This window comes from Platichthys flesus, chromosome 6 (genome assembly GCF_949316205.1).
Source record: "Platichthys flesus chromosome 6, fPlaFle2.1, whole genome shotgun sequence".
In the NCBI taxonomy this organism is placed as follows: Eukaryota; Metazoa; Chordata; class Actinopteri; order Pleuronectiformes; family Pleuronectidae; genus Platichthys; species Platichthys flesus.
The window spans coordinates 21,974,838-21,991,776 of NC_084950.1; the positions used below are offsets into that span (position 1 = coordinate 21,974,838).

Genomic DNA, 16,939 nt, shown 5'->3' on the forward strand with positions numbered 1-16,939 from the left:
AACAGTCCCCTTAAAAAAACATTTCAATTCACTAGATCTGGATTTTTATTTGGATCTACATCAAATTTCACACTCCCCTAAAGTCCCCTAAAAATGGCAGATTTCATGATCTATGAATTATTCTCAGAGAAATGGTGAAAAACACCTTATCTCACAATTTTTTTTAAATGTGAAAATAAATTCCTGGATATGCCCTAAAGCTGAATGGGTTCTTCCCTGACCCATACTGCATCCTTCCACCAAGTTATATGGAAATCTGTTAAGAAGTTTGTGTTCTTGCTCACAAATAAATAAAAATCACCAACAAACAAATGGACTCGGAGTGAAACCTTGGTGTAGGTAAATATCGTGTTCTGTTTTTTGTACATCGTCCAACTTATTGTTTATATTTGAGCAACACATAATGCAGCCAGTTTGAAAATAGCCCACAACAGCAATCTCTCTCTGTACAGGAATGGAAAAAAAGTCATTCAAACGCTTCGGTGTTAGATGGTGGCCAGGGAATGGCCTTGACATTTCTGCTTGTGTGTGAGAAGAAGGCTATTAGAAATATGTGGGCACCGAAAGGACCCGACTTTTTATCTTACTGTGGAGAGAGAGAGTTAAAAAAAAAAGGTCAAAGAGACTGAGGAGGATGGTTTGGGAGTAAAGAAAGGAGGAAAGGGGAGAATACTTAAAGACAGAAACGTGAGGAGAAGGAGGAAAAGGAGGAGACTCCATCATTGAAGAGATAAGAACGGACAGAGCAATTACACGAACAGCTTTAAGTGTCAATCTTTACACAGATAGATTCTGTAAAGCAGTCATCGCTACACAGCTAATCAAGACACATGAGGCATATGTGAGCAGAAATGTTCACGTTTTAGCCGATAAAGTGGAGATAATTCATATACTAAATTAGAATACCTATCTTGAGCAATATCTCATATCATCAAATTAAATTATTTTTTATAGTGATCATATGTTTTAAATGTGAAATCTTGCTTTCAATAAGAGACTTTAGCCAGTCTCAGCTGGATGGATGGATGGATGGATGGATGGATGGATGGATGGATGGATGGATGGATGAATGGATGGATGGATGGATGGATGGATGGATGGATGGATGGATAGTGGCTTCAGCTGTCAGTTTCAATTCACTTACATTTTATTTTTATGGTGCACATTACAGCACACATTATCTCAAGGCCCCTTATGGAGTAGGTCCAAGAACTTACAGTCCTATAGAGAGAACCCCAACACAGTGAGCATAAACCTGGCAGGGCGGAGAGAGGAAGAAACCTCGAGCAGAACTCCACTCCTGCATCCATCTCATCTTTTGTTGAAAGCAAAGAATGGCGGAGAGACATGAGACTGGGAACAGCTGCACACACACACAGCTGTATTCTAGCTCTGTCAGCCAACTGATGTAAGTGTAGTAGTTTTATCAATAAAACACTAACAATGATATCTGGACTATTTTATAAGAAGAAGTGAGAAGTAGTCAGATCTGGACCCTGCGGCTCTGGAGCCAGAGAGAGAGAAGAGCTCAGTGCAGGATGGGAGTTCCCCCTGCAGTCTAGGCCCATAGCAGCATAACCAAGGAAAGGTTCAGGGCTCACCTGATCTAGTACTAACTGTAAGCTTTATCAAAAGGGAACTCTTTAAGTCTCACTCAAAGGCAGAGATTGGGAACTGGTTCCACAGGAGACTGGTATCAGAAGGCTCTCCAATTCTACTCTTATTTCGAGAGTGAAGTGATCTCTTAAAATATAGCATTGTGAGCTCTCTGAGATAAGATGGGGCTCGGTGATTAAGGTTTTTTCTGTAAAGATAAGGATTTTAATTCCAGCTACAGAGAAGCTTATATGGAAGACATGTGATCTCTTGCTTTTAGTTCCTGTTAATCCTTGTGCCACAACATTAAAACAGAAAAAAGAAAATGTATAAATACTAGAAATACCCCAAAACTGCACATAAATAAATAACTTGAGCAAATGTGAATCTTATCAAAACTCGTTTTGGCAATGATGATTTTTTAAATTTTTTTAAATCTATGTTTTTTTTTTCGTAAAGGGCTTTAATCACGTCCATCACTTGTCTAATGGGTCGGGTGTATGTTTGCGTTTATGCATGAAGCCTCAGAGGAAGAAGGAGAGATGGTGAGAGCAACCTGAGGACAGAGCAGGTGACTGAGGACAGATGAACACTGAACACTATGTTTCCTGACGCCACCTCCCTCTGGGTGTTTTGCGGCTCGATTGAGCAGATGTAGGTCAGTCGGTGGCTTCCTTCCTCGCTGGGCTCCGAACACGCCACCAGCCGCCCGCCTGCTTCACTGTCTCGGCAGCGCAAACGGCCTGTGATTTATTTTTAATCAGGTTCTACCGGCAACCCAGTTCTGTTTCAGTCTCACGCAGGCTTAAGTCTGAGCTTTGAAATGACTACCCTGTCATTCGGCATCGAGGATTGCTCTGATGTGCGTGGGTGTGACTCTAGCGTGTCATCCTATAGGTGCTCCTCCGATGCTCTATAGGTGGAGAGGGTCATGTTTGTGTGTCTCTGCAGCTGTCTGTCAGTGGATGTCCCTGCTCTCCTGTAGCCTGTGTGCCCACATGCTGCGTGTGTGTGGGTGTAATCCAGCATCCATGATCAAGGCCGCGCTCTAATGAAGGCATACAGGCCTGAAGCCCACTTCTTTCTGTCTCCCTCCCTCGCATTCTTTACCTCCCCTCTCTCTGCCAGTGTGGCTGCAGAGCGAGCTCCGGCTTTGGTGTGGCAAACAGTAATGGTTGTTGTTGTCAAGGGTGCAGGGCAATTTTTTTGGGGGTTTGTTTTGCGAGGCGTCCAGGAGTGATAGATGTTGAGCAGTCAGCCGTTTACGACACAATCCAAATGCCATGGCAACACGGCCAAGCCAGGAGGAGGGAAGATGTGCGAGAAGGTGCTGGAGAGTACAGATGGAGAGAGAGAGAAAGAGAAAGAGGGAGGGAGGAAGAAAAAGAACAGATGAGAAGGAAATTTCAAGACAGAGAGAAATGTAAGTAGTTTGAGGTAAGCTGCAAATGTAGAAAAAGAGATAAAGGGGGAGGAAGCTGTGGAAGAAAACGGTTGGTGAGATGTACAGATTTTGGGAAATAAAAAGATGATGGCTTGTTGTTAGTAATAAATAGCGATGAATGGCACCTTAGTTGTGCCTCTTGAATGCCTTCGCCCACTGGAGGGTCTGTCTCCCTCTGATCCTATAGACAATACATGAGAGAGGAGGGAGACCAACACATACCTTCATCACTGTAATGCGTTCACACCCCCTCTCTGCCTTTTCCTATCTTGCTTTCCCTCCTCCTTCTCTCCCTTTCTTTATCCACCATGCCTTGGTAGCAGCATGACTGATGCCCACAGTTTCCAGTATGTGGAGAGTCATTGGGTCACTTCCATTTATCCTGGCCTTTTTTCTCTGCCGCTGAAAGCACCAGTGACTCGATGAAAGGCCCATCAAGGTCGAGCACACTGTTTATTGGTACGCAGCCGTCCCCTGCGGCAATTTGTCTCACTCAACAGGTGAGTGTGTCTGTTGTGTTCAGACACAAACGTCTTAGAGCAGATTAGAAAATAACGTGGTAGAGACAACACCAGTTGCTAAGAACTTTCCTGCTGTAGTGTCACATGAGCTCAAGCCTTGTTTAAACTAAGGAGCAACATAGATGGTGCAAACTACCAGCATGCAGAGAGGTGCTTATAGGTCAACGGGTTGCAATATGCTCCGTGGACAAAGATACAGGAAATGAGGGAAAGAAGGCTGCGGACATTCCAGCTCCATCGGAATCGGCTCGGTTGCTTTGTTTCTCTGTGGGTCGCCACGTATTTTTGGTTTTACTAACCCTAACCCATGTTCCTCCACACTCCACACACTTTGGATTTGTTCCCGGTGCCCTAAGCGTACCAGAACCTGTACTTTTTTCTCAAACAAAGCACAAAACAACAGTCTATGATAAAAGCGGCCATTTTTATTGCTAAAGCAGAAGCAGCATCTAGTTCCAGATCTCTTAGTGTTCAAGGCCAACCCTTCTAGCTGCCAGAGCCATGCAGAGAGTTTGTTGCCACAGGAGTTAGTGTCATGTTAATAGGCGTCAGAATGAGGTACAGAAATCTTTGTTTTGGTTCAGTCCATACCGGGTGTGTAGGAGCCGGTGCCTGGAAATCCGGGGTCACAGGATTTCTAAGAATCCAGCATCATTTGTTTGTCTCTGTGGTCTCTGCAGGACGAGTTGTAGAGATTCTTGTAATGGCAAATCCACCCAGCCGCTCTTCCCCTCGAAGGCGTGCAAATGGCAGCCCAAAAAATTTGGAGGTGCAAGACCAAGTGCTGAGGCCAGTTTTGGAGCCATTGCACTCATGGCAATAGACGCCATGATGTCCTTTTCGGCCCAACACTTCAGCGTCTATAAAGCGACCTTCACTCACACATTTTAGGATCTGGAAATGTCCCACGCAGCTGACTAGTTGCATTCTCACATGCTGGAAAAATTCAGGAAAATGTCTGGACTTCAGTGCTTGTTTGAAATCAGCTATAGTGAATGTGTTCCTGTGTCTATGCTTGTGTCTGTGTGTGTGTGTGTGTAGATGACGAGGATACTCGGCACACACTGCTCACAATTCTCTTTAACCCCCTCTTTGCACCCATCTGAAATGACATCACCCCTCTCCTCTCCTGCCCGTCCTTCCACCTGCAGAGAGGATGATCCAAACCCCCCCCCCCCCCTGTCCTCCTCCTCCTCCTCCCCCTCTCCCCTCCCCCGCTCTCTCTCTCTCTCTCTCTCTGAAGGCCAAATTATACTCGTGTTGCACGGACGCACGCATGCATGCAAGACACGCAACACGCCCCTTTCGAGCCCTCTGGCGGCTTGCGTGCGTCTGCCAATTTTTCTAACTATACGACAAAACGACGCGAGCCTCACGCAGCCCCCAAGGCTTGTGATTGGTCGGCTTACTACATCCCGTCCGGAGTCTAGTTTCCGGTTTCATGCCCCACAATACGCGGAAATCACGGAAGATTTAGAAGAACGAATATGGACCAAATAGATGAGCCCTTGGCAGAAGAGATCCGAAAGTATGACCACTTGTATAACCCGTCACTGACTGGCCGATTTGTCCGCCAGAAATAGGCTATGAGGAGCCGGAGTGGCGATGTAAATAAACATTTGTCGAAGAAGAAGACGTCTCTTCTTTGTGTGTTTTGTTTTCGAAAAAAAAAAGTTAGTCCGCCTAGTGTTCTGGCGGTGAATTGCGTTGCAAAACGCGCAACACGTTTAGGAAGCATAAACCAAAACGGATCCGTGGATGCAGCTGCGTGGCCTTCCGCGGTTGCAGTCGCAGGACTATAATTAGGCCTTGAGTCAGTCGGACGCTGCAACGTGACCAAACAGCCCTTGGATAAGAAAGCAGTAATAATATGGTCAAATAGGGCGGCCCCTCGACCAGCTCTCTCCTCGCGTGTGTTTTTGGTTGGACTCTGTGTCCCAGTGCAGGGATCAGGTATCAGAACAGGCTTAACGTGTGTCTTTCTCGTTCTGTCACACCACTCATTATCGCCGTGGCATTGGCTGTTAACAGACATCTCGAGAGGGAGGCCGTCCCTGGCAGCAGGCTCTGGGGATTTCATCCCAGACCTCTCCGAAATAATGACTAGTGGGTGTCTCTGTGTTGTAGGTCCTTTATTTTTGGAGACTTATTGAAGGTGAAGTGCTCAAACGGTAGATATGGCAGCAGTAACGGTGTTTCCCTTTCTGTGAATAGAGCGGGTAAAACCTGCACCAGTTTAATTAATGTCTTTCTTAATACTCGTTTTAATTTCATCATCAAACCGCCGCTTTAGAGAGCTTTTTTTCTTACATCATTATCAGTGCAAACATTGGTGAGGAAACACTTCAAAAGTCTGTTTATGTCTCGCTGAGAGGAGAGTCTCGGGCCTCACTCCACCGTATTTCACCATCTTGTGGCTTTATCTTCGCTGTGGATAGCCCTCCGCTCTGCACACTGTTCAGAAAGTGCTGAGAGCAGCAGGGCTCGCCTAAGGTGGAAACATATGGTCTCTCTGAGTGGAACCAGCAGTAATGCAAAAACCAATCCCGGCCGCCACTAATCTGCTCCACAGCAGCTGAAACTCATCGGCGAAAGGTGAGCGGGGCAGGCCAGGGTCGAGTGATATTTGCAAAATAACACGTCTGGTTTGTCTGAAGCAACATTTCATGCTGAATAGGTGCAATTAATTAGATTTCTTATGATCCAAAGAATTTGGAAACCCTCTCATGACAGCTGTGAACGTCTTTCCTTCATTTCCTGGAGTCCAAAGGCTAAAATAAATAATATAGTCCATTTATAAATGTCGACCCAGGTCAGAACTGTGGATTCATAACAAGCCAGATTCGCATATTCACAGCACCTGGTGTGAGTTGTGAATGGAAAACTTTGTCCTGGTAGCTGGAGCAAGGATCGGCTCACGTCGGTGATGTTTCTGGGGCTGTACACAGACACAGCTGCTTCTTTTGAAGTCAAACTGGTGGATGAAAAAAAAGACTGTACGCACTCGGTAGTAGTTTGAAGCTGGAGAGGTGAAAATTCTATCGTAAGATCTGGCATGAAAGCATATTACACAGGCTTCTTCTCCTCGTGCTGCAGCTCCGTCTGGTCCAAGTCTGAACATGGTAAATTATTCATCACTTGGGGAAGTTTAAACACCGCTCTGAGATCAGGGGAATGTGAACGTGGATACTCTTGCATCATTCAGCCCTCTTACATCCAGAATATTCTGATGCATACGTGCGCGCGCACACACACACACACACTCACAAACACACACGACAGACAGAAACCAACGGTATACCAAGAGTGTATATATCAAAAGATCTTTTTGCCAATAGGAATAATTTTACAAGATCAGTTAGAAATAAAAAGTAAAGAGGGTGTTATGCTGAGTCTCTGTGTGACGTCTGGGTGAATTTCTTTCCTCATTGTCTGTCTTTTTCCTCCGAGCATACTCTTTGTCTCGCCTCGGCAGCAGGGCCTGCGGAGGGGCGGGGCGTCAATGTATCTCCAGGGCACGTGTGCACTGTCTTGCATAAACCAAAAACCCATTAAAGTGTCTTCTCTCCTCTGCGCAGGGCATATAAAACCATCGAGGACGATGACCTCAAGTTTCCCCTGATATACGGCGAAGGGAAGAAGGTAAGAAGCACTCCGCTCTCTGATAGGTATTCCCACGGCCTTGTGCGTCTCGCCGGTAATCAAAAGTCGCCAGGGCGCCATTAGTCAGCAACCCCAAACACTATCACTGTGTGGAGGAGCCTTTCATGGCAAAAAGCCTTCCTGGCCCCTTCTTTCCACTGGGATTCGCATCCTGCACCAACCATTCGATGGCCTTTGTGCTTTTTATGTCCCCTAGCAGATAAACCGCAGCACTAAGGGGTCGGTCGTGGGACGTAAGATGATGAAAATATGACACCAGACGGATGAAAAGCATCCAAAAAGTGACATTTGTTAATTGGAATAGAACGTCGACAAAACCCGGACTCGCAGGAGAATCTTGTCAATGTTTTGACACGAGATGCAAACGAAAAGGTCAAAGCGCCGTTCACACTGTTCATGACATTCTCCTCTCTGTCAGCGGTGCTGTGCGTGTGCGGCGTCTCCTCCTTGATGCATTGAAAAGGTCAGAGAGGAAACATGATGGAGCTGAGTATGTTTCCTCTGTGGCCTTCTTCAGATTCTCTGTTTAATACAGACAGTATAGATCCAGGTTTGACTGACGAATGGGGCAGATGTCACCTCCCAGTGCTGCTCTCGGCCAGCAACCACGCTCAGGTTCACCTCCGCCTGCCCACGTCGCGTCCTCTCCCTTTGAAGTGCGTCACGGAGATGGATGGCTAGATAGAGTGGGGGGGCTTTGTGCGAGGGAGAGGAATGCCAGAGCGCTTCAAAGAGCGGCACGCAGCCTGCTGGGCTCTAGTGCTCAACAATTAATCCCAGGATGTTTCCCCTTCTCCGCCGGGGGAGCTTCGCCGCCACTTTGGAACACACTCTCCCTTTTTCTCTGCCTCTCTGTGCTGCAAACTGATCCGAGCTCAGTCCGAATCAGGCCTCACTCGACCACGTGCATCTCTTCCCGTCCTTTTGGGCCACCCTTTGTCACACAGTGTACAGTAGATTCATTTAGCCCAGTTCCCCAGTTTAGTGCCAGCAGCCATTTTTAGAGGCTACGGTGGCAACCTGTGCAGACAAAGGAAATCAAATGGAATTTTCACACAGCTTACGAAATAGTCTGAAGGTGTCTGGGGCTTGGAGAACAATCGTTTGGACTGGTTCAGATTCAATTTACACCTCTCTTACCCCAAAATGAGTGGGCATGTGCAGGTTTCTCAAAAGCTGTTTGACTCGTTTGGTTTGCGTTTCCCCCAGTGACTCGTGTTTGACGTCATGAATGCACTGAAAACTGAGGCGCTCTCTCACCTAGCCATCTTGCCAAATTAGCGTGTTTAACCAGGAGTCACATTTCTATCGCTGACAATCGGAACCGAAGTTGGAGCAGAAAAATGTAACTTGGGAAAGAATGCCGTTTGTGTCGATTTCCATTGCAGACATTTTTGTAGCTATGAGGCACACTCACAAATTTCCGACATTAATTTCAGTCTCATCACAACCAATATAAATTATGTCTAAAGCAAACGATCCATCTTCTGCAGGCTCGGGTGTTGGCGACCATCGGCGTCACAAGAGGTCTCGGCGACCACAATCTCAAAGTGCACGACTCCAACATCTACATTAAACCCTTCTTGTCCTGCTGCCCTGAGGTAAGCTCTGTTTCAGTATCACCCTTCACTATATCCTCCCTCACAGTGTGTACAGAAGAAAATTAAACTACTCCTTTACACACAAGTACGTTAATTCAAAGTTGGAATAATTGTGCTAATTGTTCCTATACCCACTCTTGAGCGGGTGGTTTCCGATTACTTGAACTGAGAAATACCCTATCGTCTAGAAATGGGCTGTTCACTTTTTTCTTTCACAAAGGGTGAATACAACTCACACATTTTGTATTATTCTCTTGATATGGGATCTGGTGAAGAACTCTTTGTCCCCTCTTCTCTGTATCCATGTGTGTTCTTGAAATTTATGTGAAGTCATCTGCTATGGTCTGACAACGAAGTCAAACATTTTTCCACAGGCTTTTCCACCAAAGCCTGCTCAAACAGGATTGGTCAATCTAGACACAGAACCCAGAATGCTCCCAAACCCCAAAATCCATTAAATCTCTATATTCGCTTGTTGAATCTGTTTATGGAGATTAGACTGAAGAGACTGAACCTTGTGTTTATCATTTCTGCAGTAAATACAGAAAGCAATTTTTTTTTCTTCACCTCATAACCTAGTCATATGAGAGCTTATAGGTAACAATCTGTAACGCCTTTGGCCTTTCACAGTCGACACTGAGAACTGCACAGTCAACACAAAACACAGAAACATTCATGCATGATCGCAGTGGTCGGTCACGAAGCCCATGACTTCTCTTGATCTTTAACTCATTGCCCTCTGAGGTCAGTTGTAGTTCAGCCTCCGTTTCGATCTCAAACAAATTTTCCAACTATTTCCATCAGTGTATATTATTTAGCACAGAACATTAACCCATTATTAGCATTTGTAAACTTGATTTTTAGAGGTCCCGCTGTGTGTTAAATGCAGATAACAACTTTCATAATTATAAAAAATTGAAATCTAACCCTGCAGGGTGCATGAAAAAAACTATTTTCGAGAGGTCAAGCTAGAAATACTGAGACCTATGAATGAATAAGCTCACAAAAAGCATGACCCTGACATTAAGAGTCACCAGTTCATACATGAGAGATCATATGTGGGCGCCGGGTCAAACACAATTGCTGAGTGCGAGACTCATCAAATCTTTTAGTTTTTTTTAGCGCTGCTTTTTTGGAATGGCTTCTGGGAACCACAGCCTCTTTCTTTTTTAGTGAAATTTGTTATAACCTGAATAGTGCACCCATTGTTTCCCACAATGTAAAAACGTACACAACCAATGGTCACTAACTGTGCAATATCAAACATCTTACATTGCACTCGCGGCAGAGAGGAGCGAGGCCACAGGAACATTCTAACCCGTCTTTAACATAAATACGAGCAGAGCATCACAGCACAGACTTTGGCAAACAAGATTATTTCAACATTTAAAGAGGATCATTTAAAATGTTTTTTTTTACATTAAATTATTAATACTAAATGTAAAATAAACATTTAAAATGTGGGATTTTCCACCATCAGATGTTGTTGTTGTAATCATTTATAAATTTACGAGTAGTATCCACAATATTTTGTGTCTTTTCCCGATGAGCTCACTATATAGTTCTCTATAAAGAAGTCAACATATATTGAAGTAGGGAATAGTGAGCGAGTGGGTGATTTTGTATGCAACCATTGACGTTTGTTGTTTGGTTTATGAAATTTGTCTGATTCAAGTGTGAACATTCTACACAAAGGCCCCTCCTGCTAAGAATTAGCATGTATACACTTTAAACATTGTTTGGGGGTATCAGTGGAAAACCTATACAAAAATAAGTCCAAGTCTCCTGACCCCCTTCTCTATCCTCCAGGTCAGAGTTTACCCGTTGACACAGTGCGAGCACGGAGCCGACGACGTCCTGGTGCTAGGGACAGACGGTCTGTGGGACGTCCTCTCCAACCAGGAAGCAGCTGAAGCTGTCACCTCTTTCCTGTCAAACTGTGACCCCGACGACCAACACAGGCAAGTTAGCACTCAATCACACAGCAGCAGCCGCCAGTCAGCCCTGAACTTCCTCTCACCCCCCCCCCCCCCCTCTGTCGTAGGTAGATAGGATGACCACTGTTATCTTGTGGCAATTATGCAAATTTTCAAATATTTAGATAAGTCATTTCTCTGATTTCATGAGGCGGTGGTCTAGTGGCAGAAACTTGGACTATGGGCAGAGAAGGTCTCCGGTTCCTCTCTGGTTCGTCTCCACGGAGAGACAACAAAAGACAAACCTGTATTGATCTGTCTAAAAATCCAAGAGTCTCCCTACCCTGTCTAGTGCCCCTAAGCAAGGCACCTTACTCCCCCAACATCTGCTCCCCGAGCGTCGTACATGGTCGCTCACTGCTCTGTGTGTCCTGCACCAGATGGGTCAAAAGCATAGAAATTTCCCTACATGCATGAGTGTGCCTGTGCATGTCTGTGCATGTGTTTGGGACTAATAAATGCATCTTAATCTTAAAAGCTTGTAAGACTTTATAAACAGAGCTGCTCTGGCTCTTCTTCTGGTCTGAGCTAAGATCAACAGTTCTCCTAAATGTTTTCCTCTGGCTGTGGGCAGATATATTCCAGATTGAACCAGTTCCTCACTGAACATCACCATTAATCATGAATGGCTCTGTGTCATGCCAGGTACACGATGGCAGCTCAGGACCTCATCATGAGAGCACGTGGCGTGCTGAAGGATCGCGGCTGGAGAATATCCAACGACAGATTAGGCTCCGGAGACGACATCTCCGTCTACATCATCCCCCTCATGTACGGCAACAAGCCGAATTAGCAGAGCGACTGAAACTGCAACACGGCACCGACATATTCTGAATCCTGCCTTGAACTCCCAAATTTCACTTCTGCAGTTTCCCTCATTCCCTTGTGCTCCGTTTTTAAAAGTGCTTTAAGTATGGACTTCCTCTCTCTCTTGAGGGACCCGACGTTTCACTGGTCAGAGCTGGAATTTCGGCCCAGACCAGTTTACCCCCGTTAATCATCCGAGGATGATTTTCCCACCTCTTTTATTCTCGTCTTCTTTTTATAGATAGAAAAACTACTGGACGGCTACCTGCTGAATCGTGAAAAGCTGAACTAGAAATTTCTCCTCCCCTTAATCTTGGAAAAATACTTTATTTCACCGAGGAAGCCATCTGGAAAACCGGGATGGTTATATACATCTCAGGATCGCTGTTACCAACTAATGCACAATATTTATAAATGTGAACTTGTAAATACTCCCAGAGGATGTAACACATTTGATAAGTGTATTTGGATGAGCACCTGTACAGTGTAAAAAACTAGCCTGAGGACTGATGTCATGTATATATATGGATTTTACCTCCTCTGTTCCATGTAGACGTTTTAATGTAGCCAGGTTCAGCCATCTGCGATAATCTGTTACGGGAATGGGGGAAAAAAACTTGTAAACGTTCTTCAGATTGTACATCAGCTGTTTCTTCTAATGCTGCATTTATGATTCCTGCTTATTTGTACCCCTAGCATTGAAATACTGAACTCACTATTAAGGAAAATGGAGTAACAAAATGTTTGTGAAGAAAACAAACAGGAGGTTTGTACCCTGCTTCCATCATCTCGTTGCACTGTTCAATGTAGGCCCGCGTTTAAATCCATTTTGATTTCAGAAGGAAAAAAAAGTCAAAGTCTTTTTCGGTTGCACTTTTTCACCATCAGCCATCTACCTCATTCGTCTGTTCTCGTCGCCCTCCTCCAGTGGCTGTTTGCACACTACGTCCACTGCATCCTCAGCTGCTGCCTGTGCCATTATTAACTGACATTCCCATTTTTGCTTCTGTAGTTACAATATTTTGTTAAAAAATAATGTATTCTGAAAAGCATTAAATCAAAAACTACAATTACCGTCCTGCAGTTGTATGCCTCTGCTGCCCCGTACAGTTTCCGTCCCTCCAGGTGTTCCTGACATATTTCATTCACAATACCTTGAGGTCACAGTGATCTTTATCTTTTAAGCCCTGAAATCTAATCAATGAATCTTTGCGTTGAGTGACAGCTGGTCAAAGTTTGAAGAAATTCCTAAAGCCAGACTTGAGATATCTTGAGGTAAATCGATGTTTTGTGAGGCCAACTGTGACCTTGACCTTTGACCACCCAAATAAAATCAAACCAAGTGAACGTTTGTGCCAAAGTTGAAAGGATTCTCCAAAGGCATTCTAGAGTTCTAGAGAAAAATGGTTTTGTGATGTCACCTTGAACTTGAATCTTCAACCACTAAATTCATGAATTAATACTTTTAATTACTTTTTGTACCACATTTGAAATAATTCCTGGAGTTGTTCCCACGGCGTTCACAAGATAAAATATGTGTGATGTGGGGGTCACAGTGACCTTGGCCTCTGACCTTCAACCAAAACATTCTAATCAGTCCATCGATGAGTGCAACTGAACATTTGTACCAAATTTGAAGAAATTCACTCGAGGCGTTTCTTCGATATTTTGTTCACAAGGACGCAACATATGAGGCAATTAAACGAAGAAAAAGTCGTGCAGGTCCCTCCGAAGCTGCTTTCAGACATGCACTGGACTCCGCAGCTCCTCCGTACACCGCGAGCAGGTTGATGACGCTTCTAACATGCTACAGACGCAAAAATGAAAAAACACAAAAAAAAAACAAATATCTCCCGGTAAAGAAAGCATAGAAGACACAGACGAAGATGTCAAGAGAGTTACAGGTGATAAGAGCTGGCACCGGTGTCGAGGTGATGTAATCGTTATCACGTGATCTCGGCAGCGGAGTTAATATGTCACTTCCTGTCTCTGTCGGCTGCCCCACCTCTCGCCTGAGTAAAACCCCGAGGATTTGTTGCTGTTGTGAACGTGTCTGTGCAGAGAACCTCCTGCTGTTTTGTGCTTGTGTAAAAGGCAAACTGCGGGTAAAGACAGTAGCCAGTTCTCATCATGTCTGAAAACGGCTTAACAGTGACAAATGCCGACTGTAACGTGTCTGTTGAAAGGAAGTATAGATACGATATTCCAACCCTGATTCAGTTGTTTCCCACATTTCCCTTCAATTATTTGTACTTTTCAGCTTCTGTATGATTGTGTCTTACCTGCTGTACGAGCTGTTGAAGCTGGTGAAACATGAGTAAGTTTATTTAAATGTAAAAAAAATGTGAATTCCTATGGACTCTTTTCTCCTTTCTTTCACTGTAAGTGAAGCTGCATCTCTAACAAAAACGTAAGACAGCATTTGTAAAAAATAGTAACAGTGTAAAACAATTTCCTTTTCTGCTCTTATTAAAAAACATCTTGACCTTTTCTTTCAAATTATTCTGCTGTGTCACTGATTAAAAGTTAGTGGGATTTACACTGGAAATCACAAGGCAGGATGGTAAACTCCAGTTTAAGGGAGTAAACCGACATTGTAATAAATAACAGAAAGATGACTCAATGTTTGTTGATGTCCTGTAAGCAAGAGGACTTTTATTTTGTAGGAGCTCTGTGCTTGAACTGGGACAAAGTCAATCCCTTCCACTCCAGCAACAACCTCGAATATAGACGACACCAGTCAGACAAACTGTGTCAAGTGAGTCCCAAAGCAATATGTGGACAAAGGATGAAGGGTATCAGTTTAATGGAGAGTCCTGACAGAGGATTTCATGGTGGAGGCTGCTGCGAGGGGCTGTAATTCCACACTGGAGCACATACAGCCCTAAGTAATGAACAACTGATAGTAACGGGGGAAAAAAGAAAAAACTGCACGAGATGTTCATCCTGACTTTTAGCTGCTCTCTCCCTAGAATGGATGTGGAACAATGAGGAGTGATTTCCTGGTGATGTGAAACCACATTCCTGAGAACAAAGACGTAAATCAAATGCAGAATTAAGCTGTCGTATAGTTCAGGACACGAGGACACGAGGTATCGTATATGAAAAGGAAAAGAGATGCATTCCAGAGTCTGGTGTTGTGAGAAGGAAAGAGGAACCTGCTGGGCCTCTGACACTCGACAACTCTCTAGTGCTCTTTGCTGCAGTGTTCTGAAGATTTATATTTTTCCTTCTTTGAAAGATAACACTGGACCGGCTGGATTATTTTTGGGTGCCGCAGCTAAAAGCCAAGATTTAGTTTCTTCCCAGGACTCAACTGAAATACTAAAATTGTGAAAGCCGCAGATGTTAGCTTAGTTTCACAATATATAGCTTGATTTGAATCATGTTGTTAAAATTGAGTCAAAAACGATCCACTGTCTGATTAGTGCGGACTTGGATGGCCCTCAGTAAAGTGGCACAGAAAGTTTGATCTACCCCTTGATCCAGATCCACACTAAAAGGTGACAGGTTCTTCTTGGATAATTCACCACCCCTCCACTGCATTTAAACTGTAATTTATTTTCAGATGGAACACTAAACTTGACTTTGTATTTCAAGGGAACAGTTGGTCTTTTTTGAATGGCAGTCCATGGAGCCAGCCCCTGTTGGACATCAATGGTATTGAACTTTTAACCACTTCCACATCCGCTGTAGACGTAGGGCTCGTCGCTGAGGCTGTTTGAACCAGAGAACAATCAATAGGCACTGCTACACAATACAAGTTCATATATCCAGGTCATTTCTGACTCAGTTGACCTTGTTCTTGTGTTGGAGGTTAGAATTTCACCCTTTGTTTTGGAGCAGGATTACACATAATGTGCTGAAAGGATGTTGACTGGCTTGAGGGAAGAACCCATTTAGTTTAACATCCAGAACTTTATATTCTTGCTTTCTTTAACAATGTATTTTGGGGGATATTTACTCCAATTTCTCAAGAAAATAATGAATGGATCTAGCTGAAAGAAATCTGGGACTTTAAGAGGACTTTGGGGGTTTTCTGGATGTAAATGGTTTTGTATTTATATAGTGCTTTTCTAGTCTTGATGACCAATCAAAGCTCTTTACAGTACAGTTTTACATTCACACACACATTCATACATTGCATCTATTAACAGCACTTTTGTTGTTCTATGAGGGCCAAATCAGGGTTCAACATCTTGCCTGAGGACACTTCGGCATGCTGATGGGGAAGACGTGGGATCGAAATACCATTCATCAGGTTGAAGGGCGACCGCTCTACCCCTCAGCCACAGCTCATTCTTTTTTTTTGTTGAATGTGGAATCTTTTGAATCTTTTCAAGAGCTAAATTTGACTAATCATGTCTATCATTGTAAATAATCCCTTTTAGAACTAGCGTGTAGAATTTTTCAATTCTTGGTTTCTATCATCAGGTGACGATCAGAATATAAGCATGTAAAACACACACACACAGACACACACTACCTGCTCTAAACACACAGGATCATGAGGTGTTATTGTAGGAGTCTCACACCCCTGGGTCCTCTGCAGGAGCTGAAGGACCATCTGGTCCCACCGGTCCTCCTCCAGTCAGGCAAGCACTGATCTGGCACTCCACTCTCACTCTCCACCTGAGTGTGCGTGTATGCGTGTGTGTGTGTGTGTGGGGGGGGGTCCAGATTGGCCGACGGCAGTGATGACACTGTTATTCCTGTGGGTAGCTTGCTTTTCCAAGGTCGCAGCACTCCCACCCCACCCGTGGATTGATCTGAGGGAGATGCTGAGTGGGCTGGCAGCGAGATACTCATCTCTCGCACTGGAAGGATGAGCCTCTTAACTGCAGTGTCTAGTAGATTGAATGGAGACATGCTGAACATGAACTTCATGTCTCAAATTAACCATCTCTCTCCCTCTGTGTCTCACCAGCCTCAGATGGATCAGTATTTCTACCAGATTGAAAAAATCGTCAAAGGGGGGAAAACTTTGTCTCGACTACGGTTGATGTTGCAGGATATCATAGACCTGAGATTGGTGAGTCCTCTGTTTATGCCAAAATGTACCTAGGATACATGGGAGGGCAGAGGCCACAGTCTTCAAACCTCTTTTCAGCTGAGGATTAATTGAAAAGATCTCTCATATTGTTTGTTGAAATCCAGTAGCAGTTCTGTCACTTAACATTTCCATGATCAGTTTATCTGTCAACCATTTTGTCTATAAGATGAGTGCAAAAAAGAAAACGCCATCACAATTTCTTGGAAGCAAATGTGACTTTATTTTTACCAACGGTCCAGTAGATTAAGTTTAGTTTAAAACAGGACAAAGAAAAAAAT

The 16,939-nt window shown here is 44.2% G+C and overlaps 1 protein-coding gene across 2 annotated transcripts in view; it reads left to right on the top strand.

Annotated features, from left to right (window-relative positions):
- Positions 1 to 14,107, top strand: part of ppm1h (protein phosphatase, Mg2+/Mn2+ dependent, 1H) — a 36,233-nt gene extending 22,126 nt beyond the window's left edge. For both annotated transcript variants that reach the window (XM_062389751.1, XM_062389752.1), the window contains 4 exons: positions 7,140 to 7,203; positions 8,718 to 8,825; positions 10,635 to 10,786; positions 11,447 to 14,107. In XM_062389751.1, the coding sequence (XP_062245735.1) occupies positions 7,140 to 7,203; positions 8,718 to 8,825; positions 10,635 to 10,786; positions 11,447 to 11,594 (472 nt within the window). In that variant the 3' untranslated portion in view covers positions 11,595 to 14,107. The remainder of the gene's footprint in view (positions 1 to 7,139; positions 7,204 to 8,717; positions 8,826 to 10,634; positions 10,787 to 11,446) is intronic.
- The last annotated feature ends 2,832 nt before the right edge of the window (positions 14,108 to 16,939 follow it).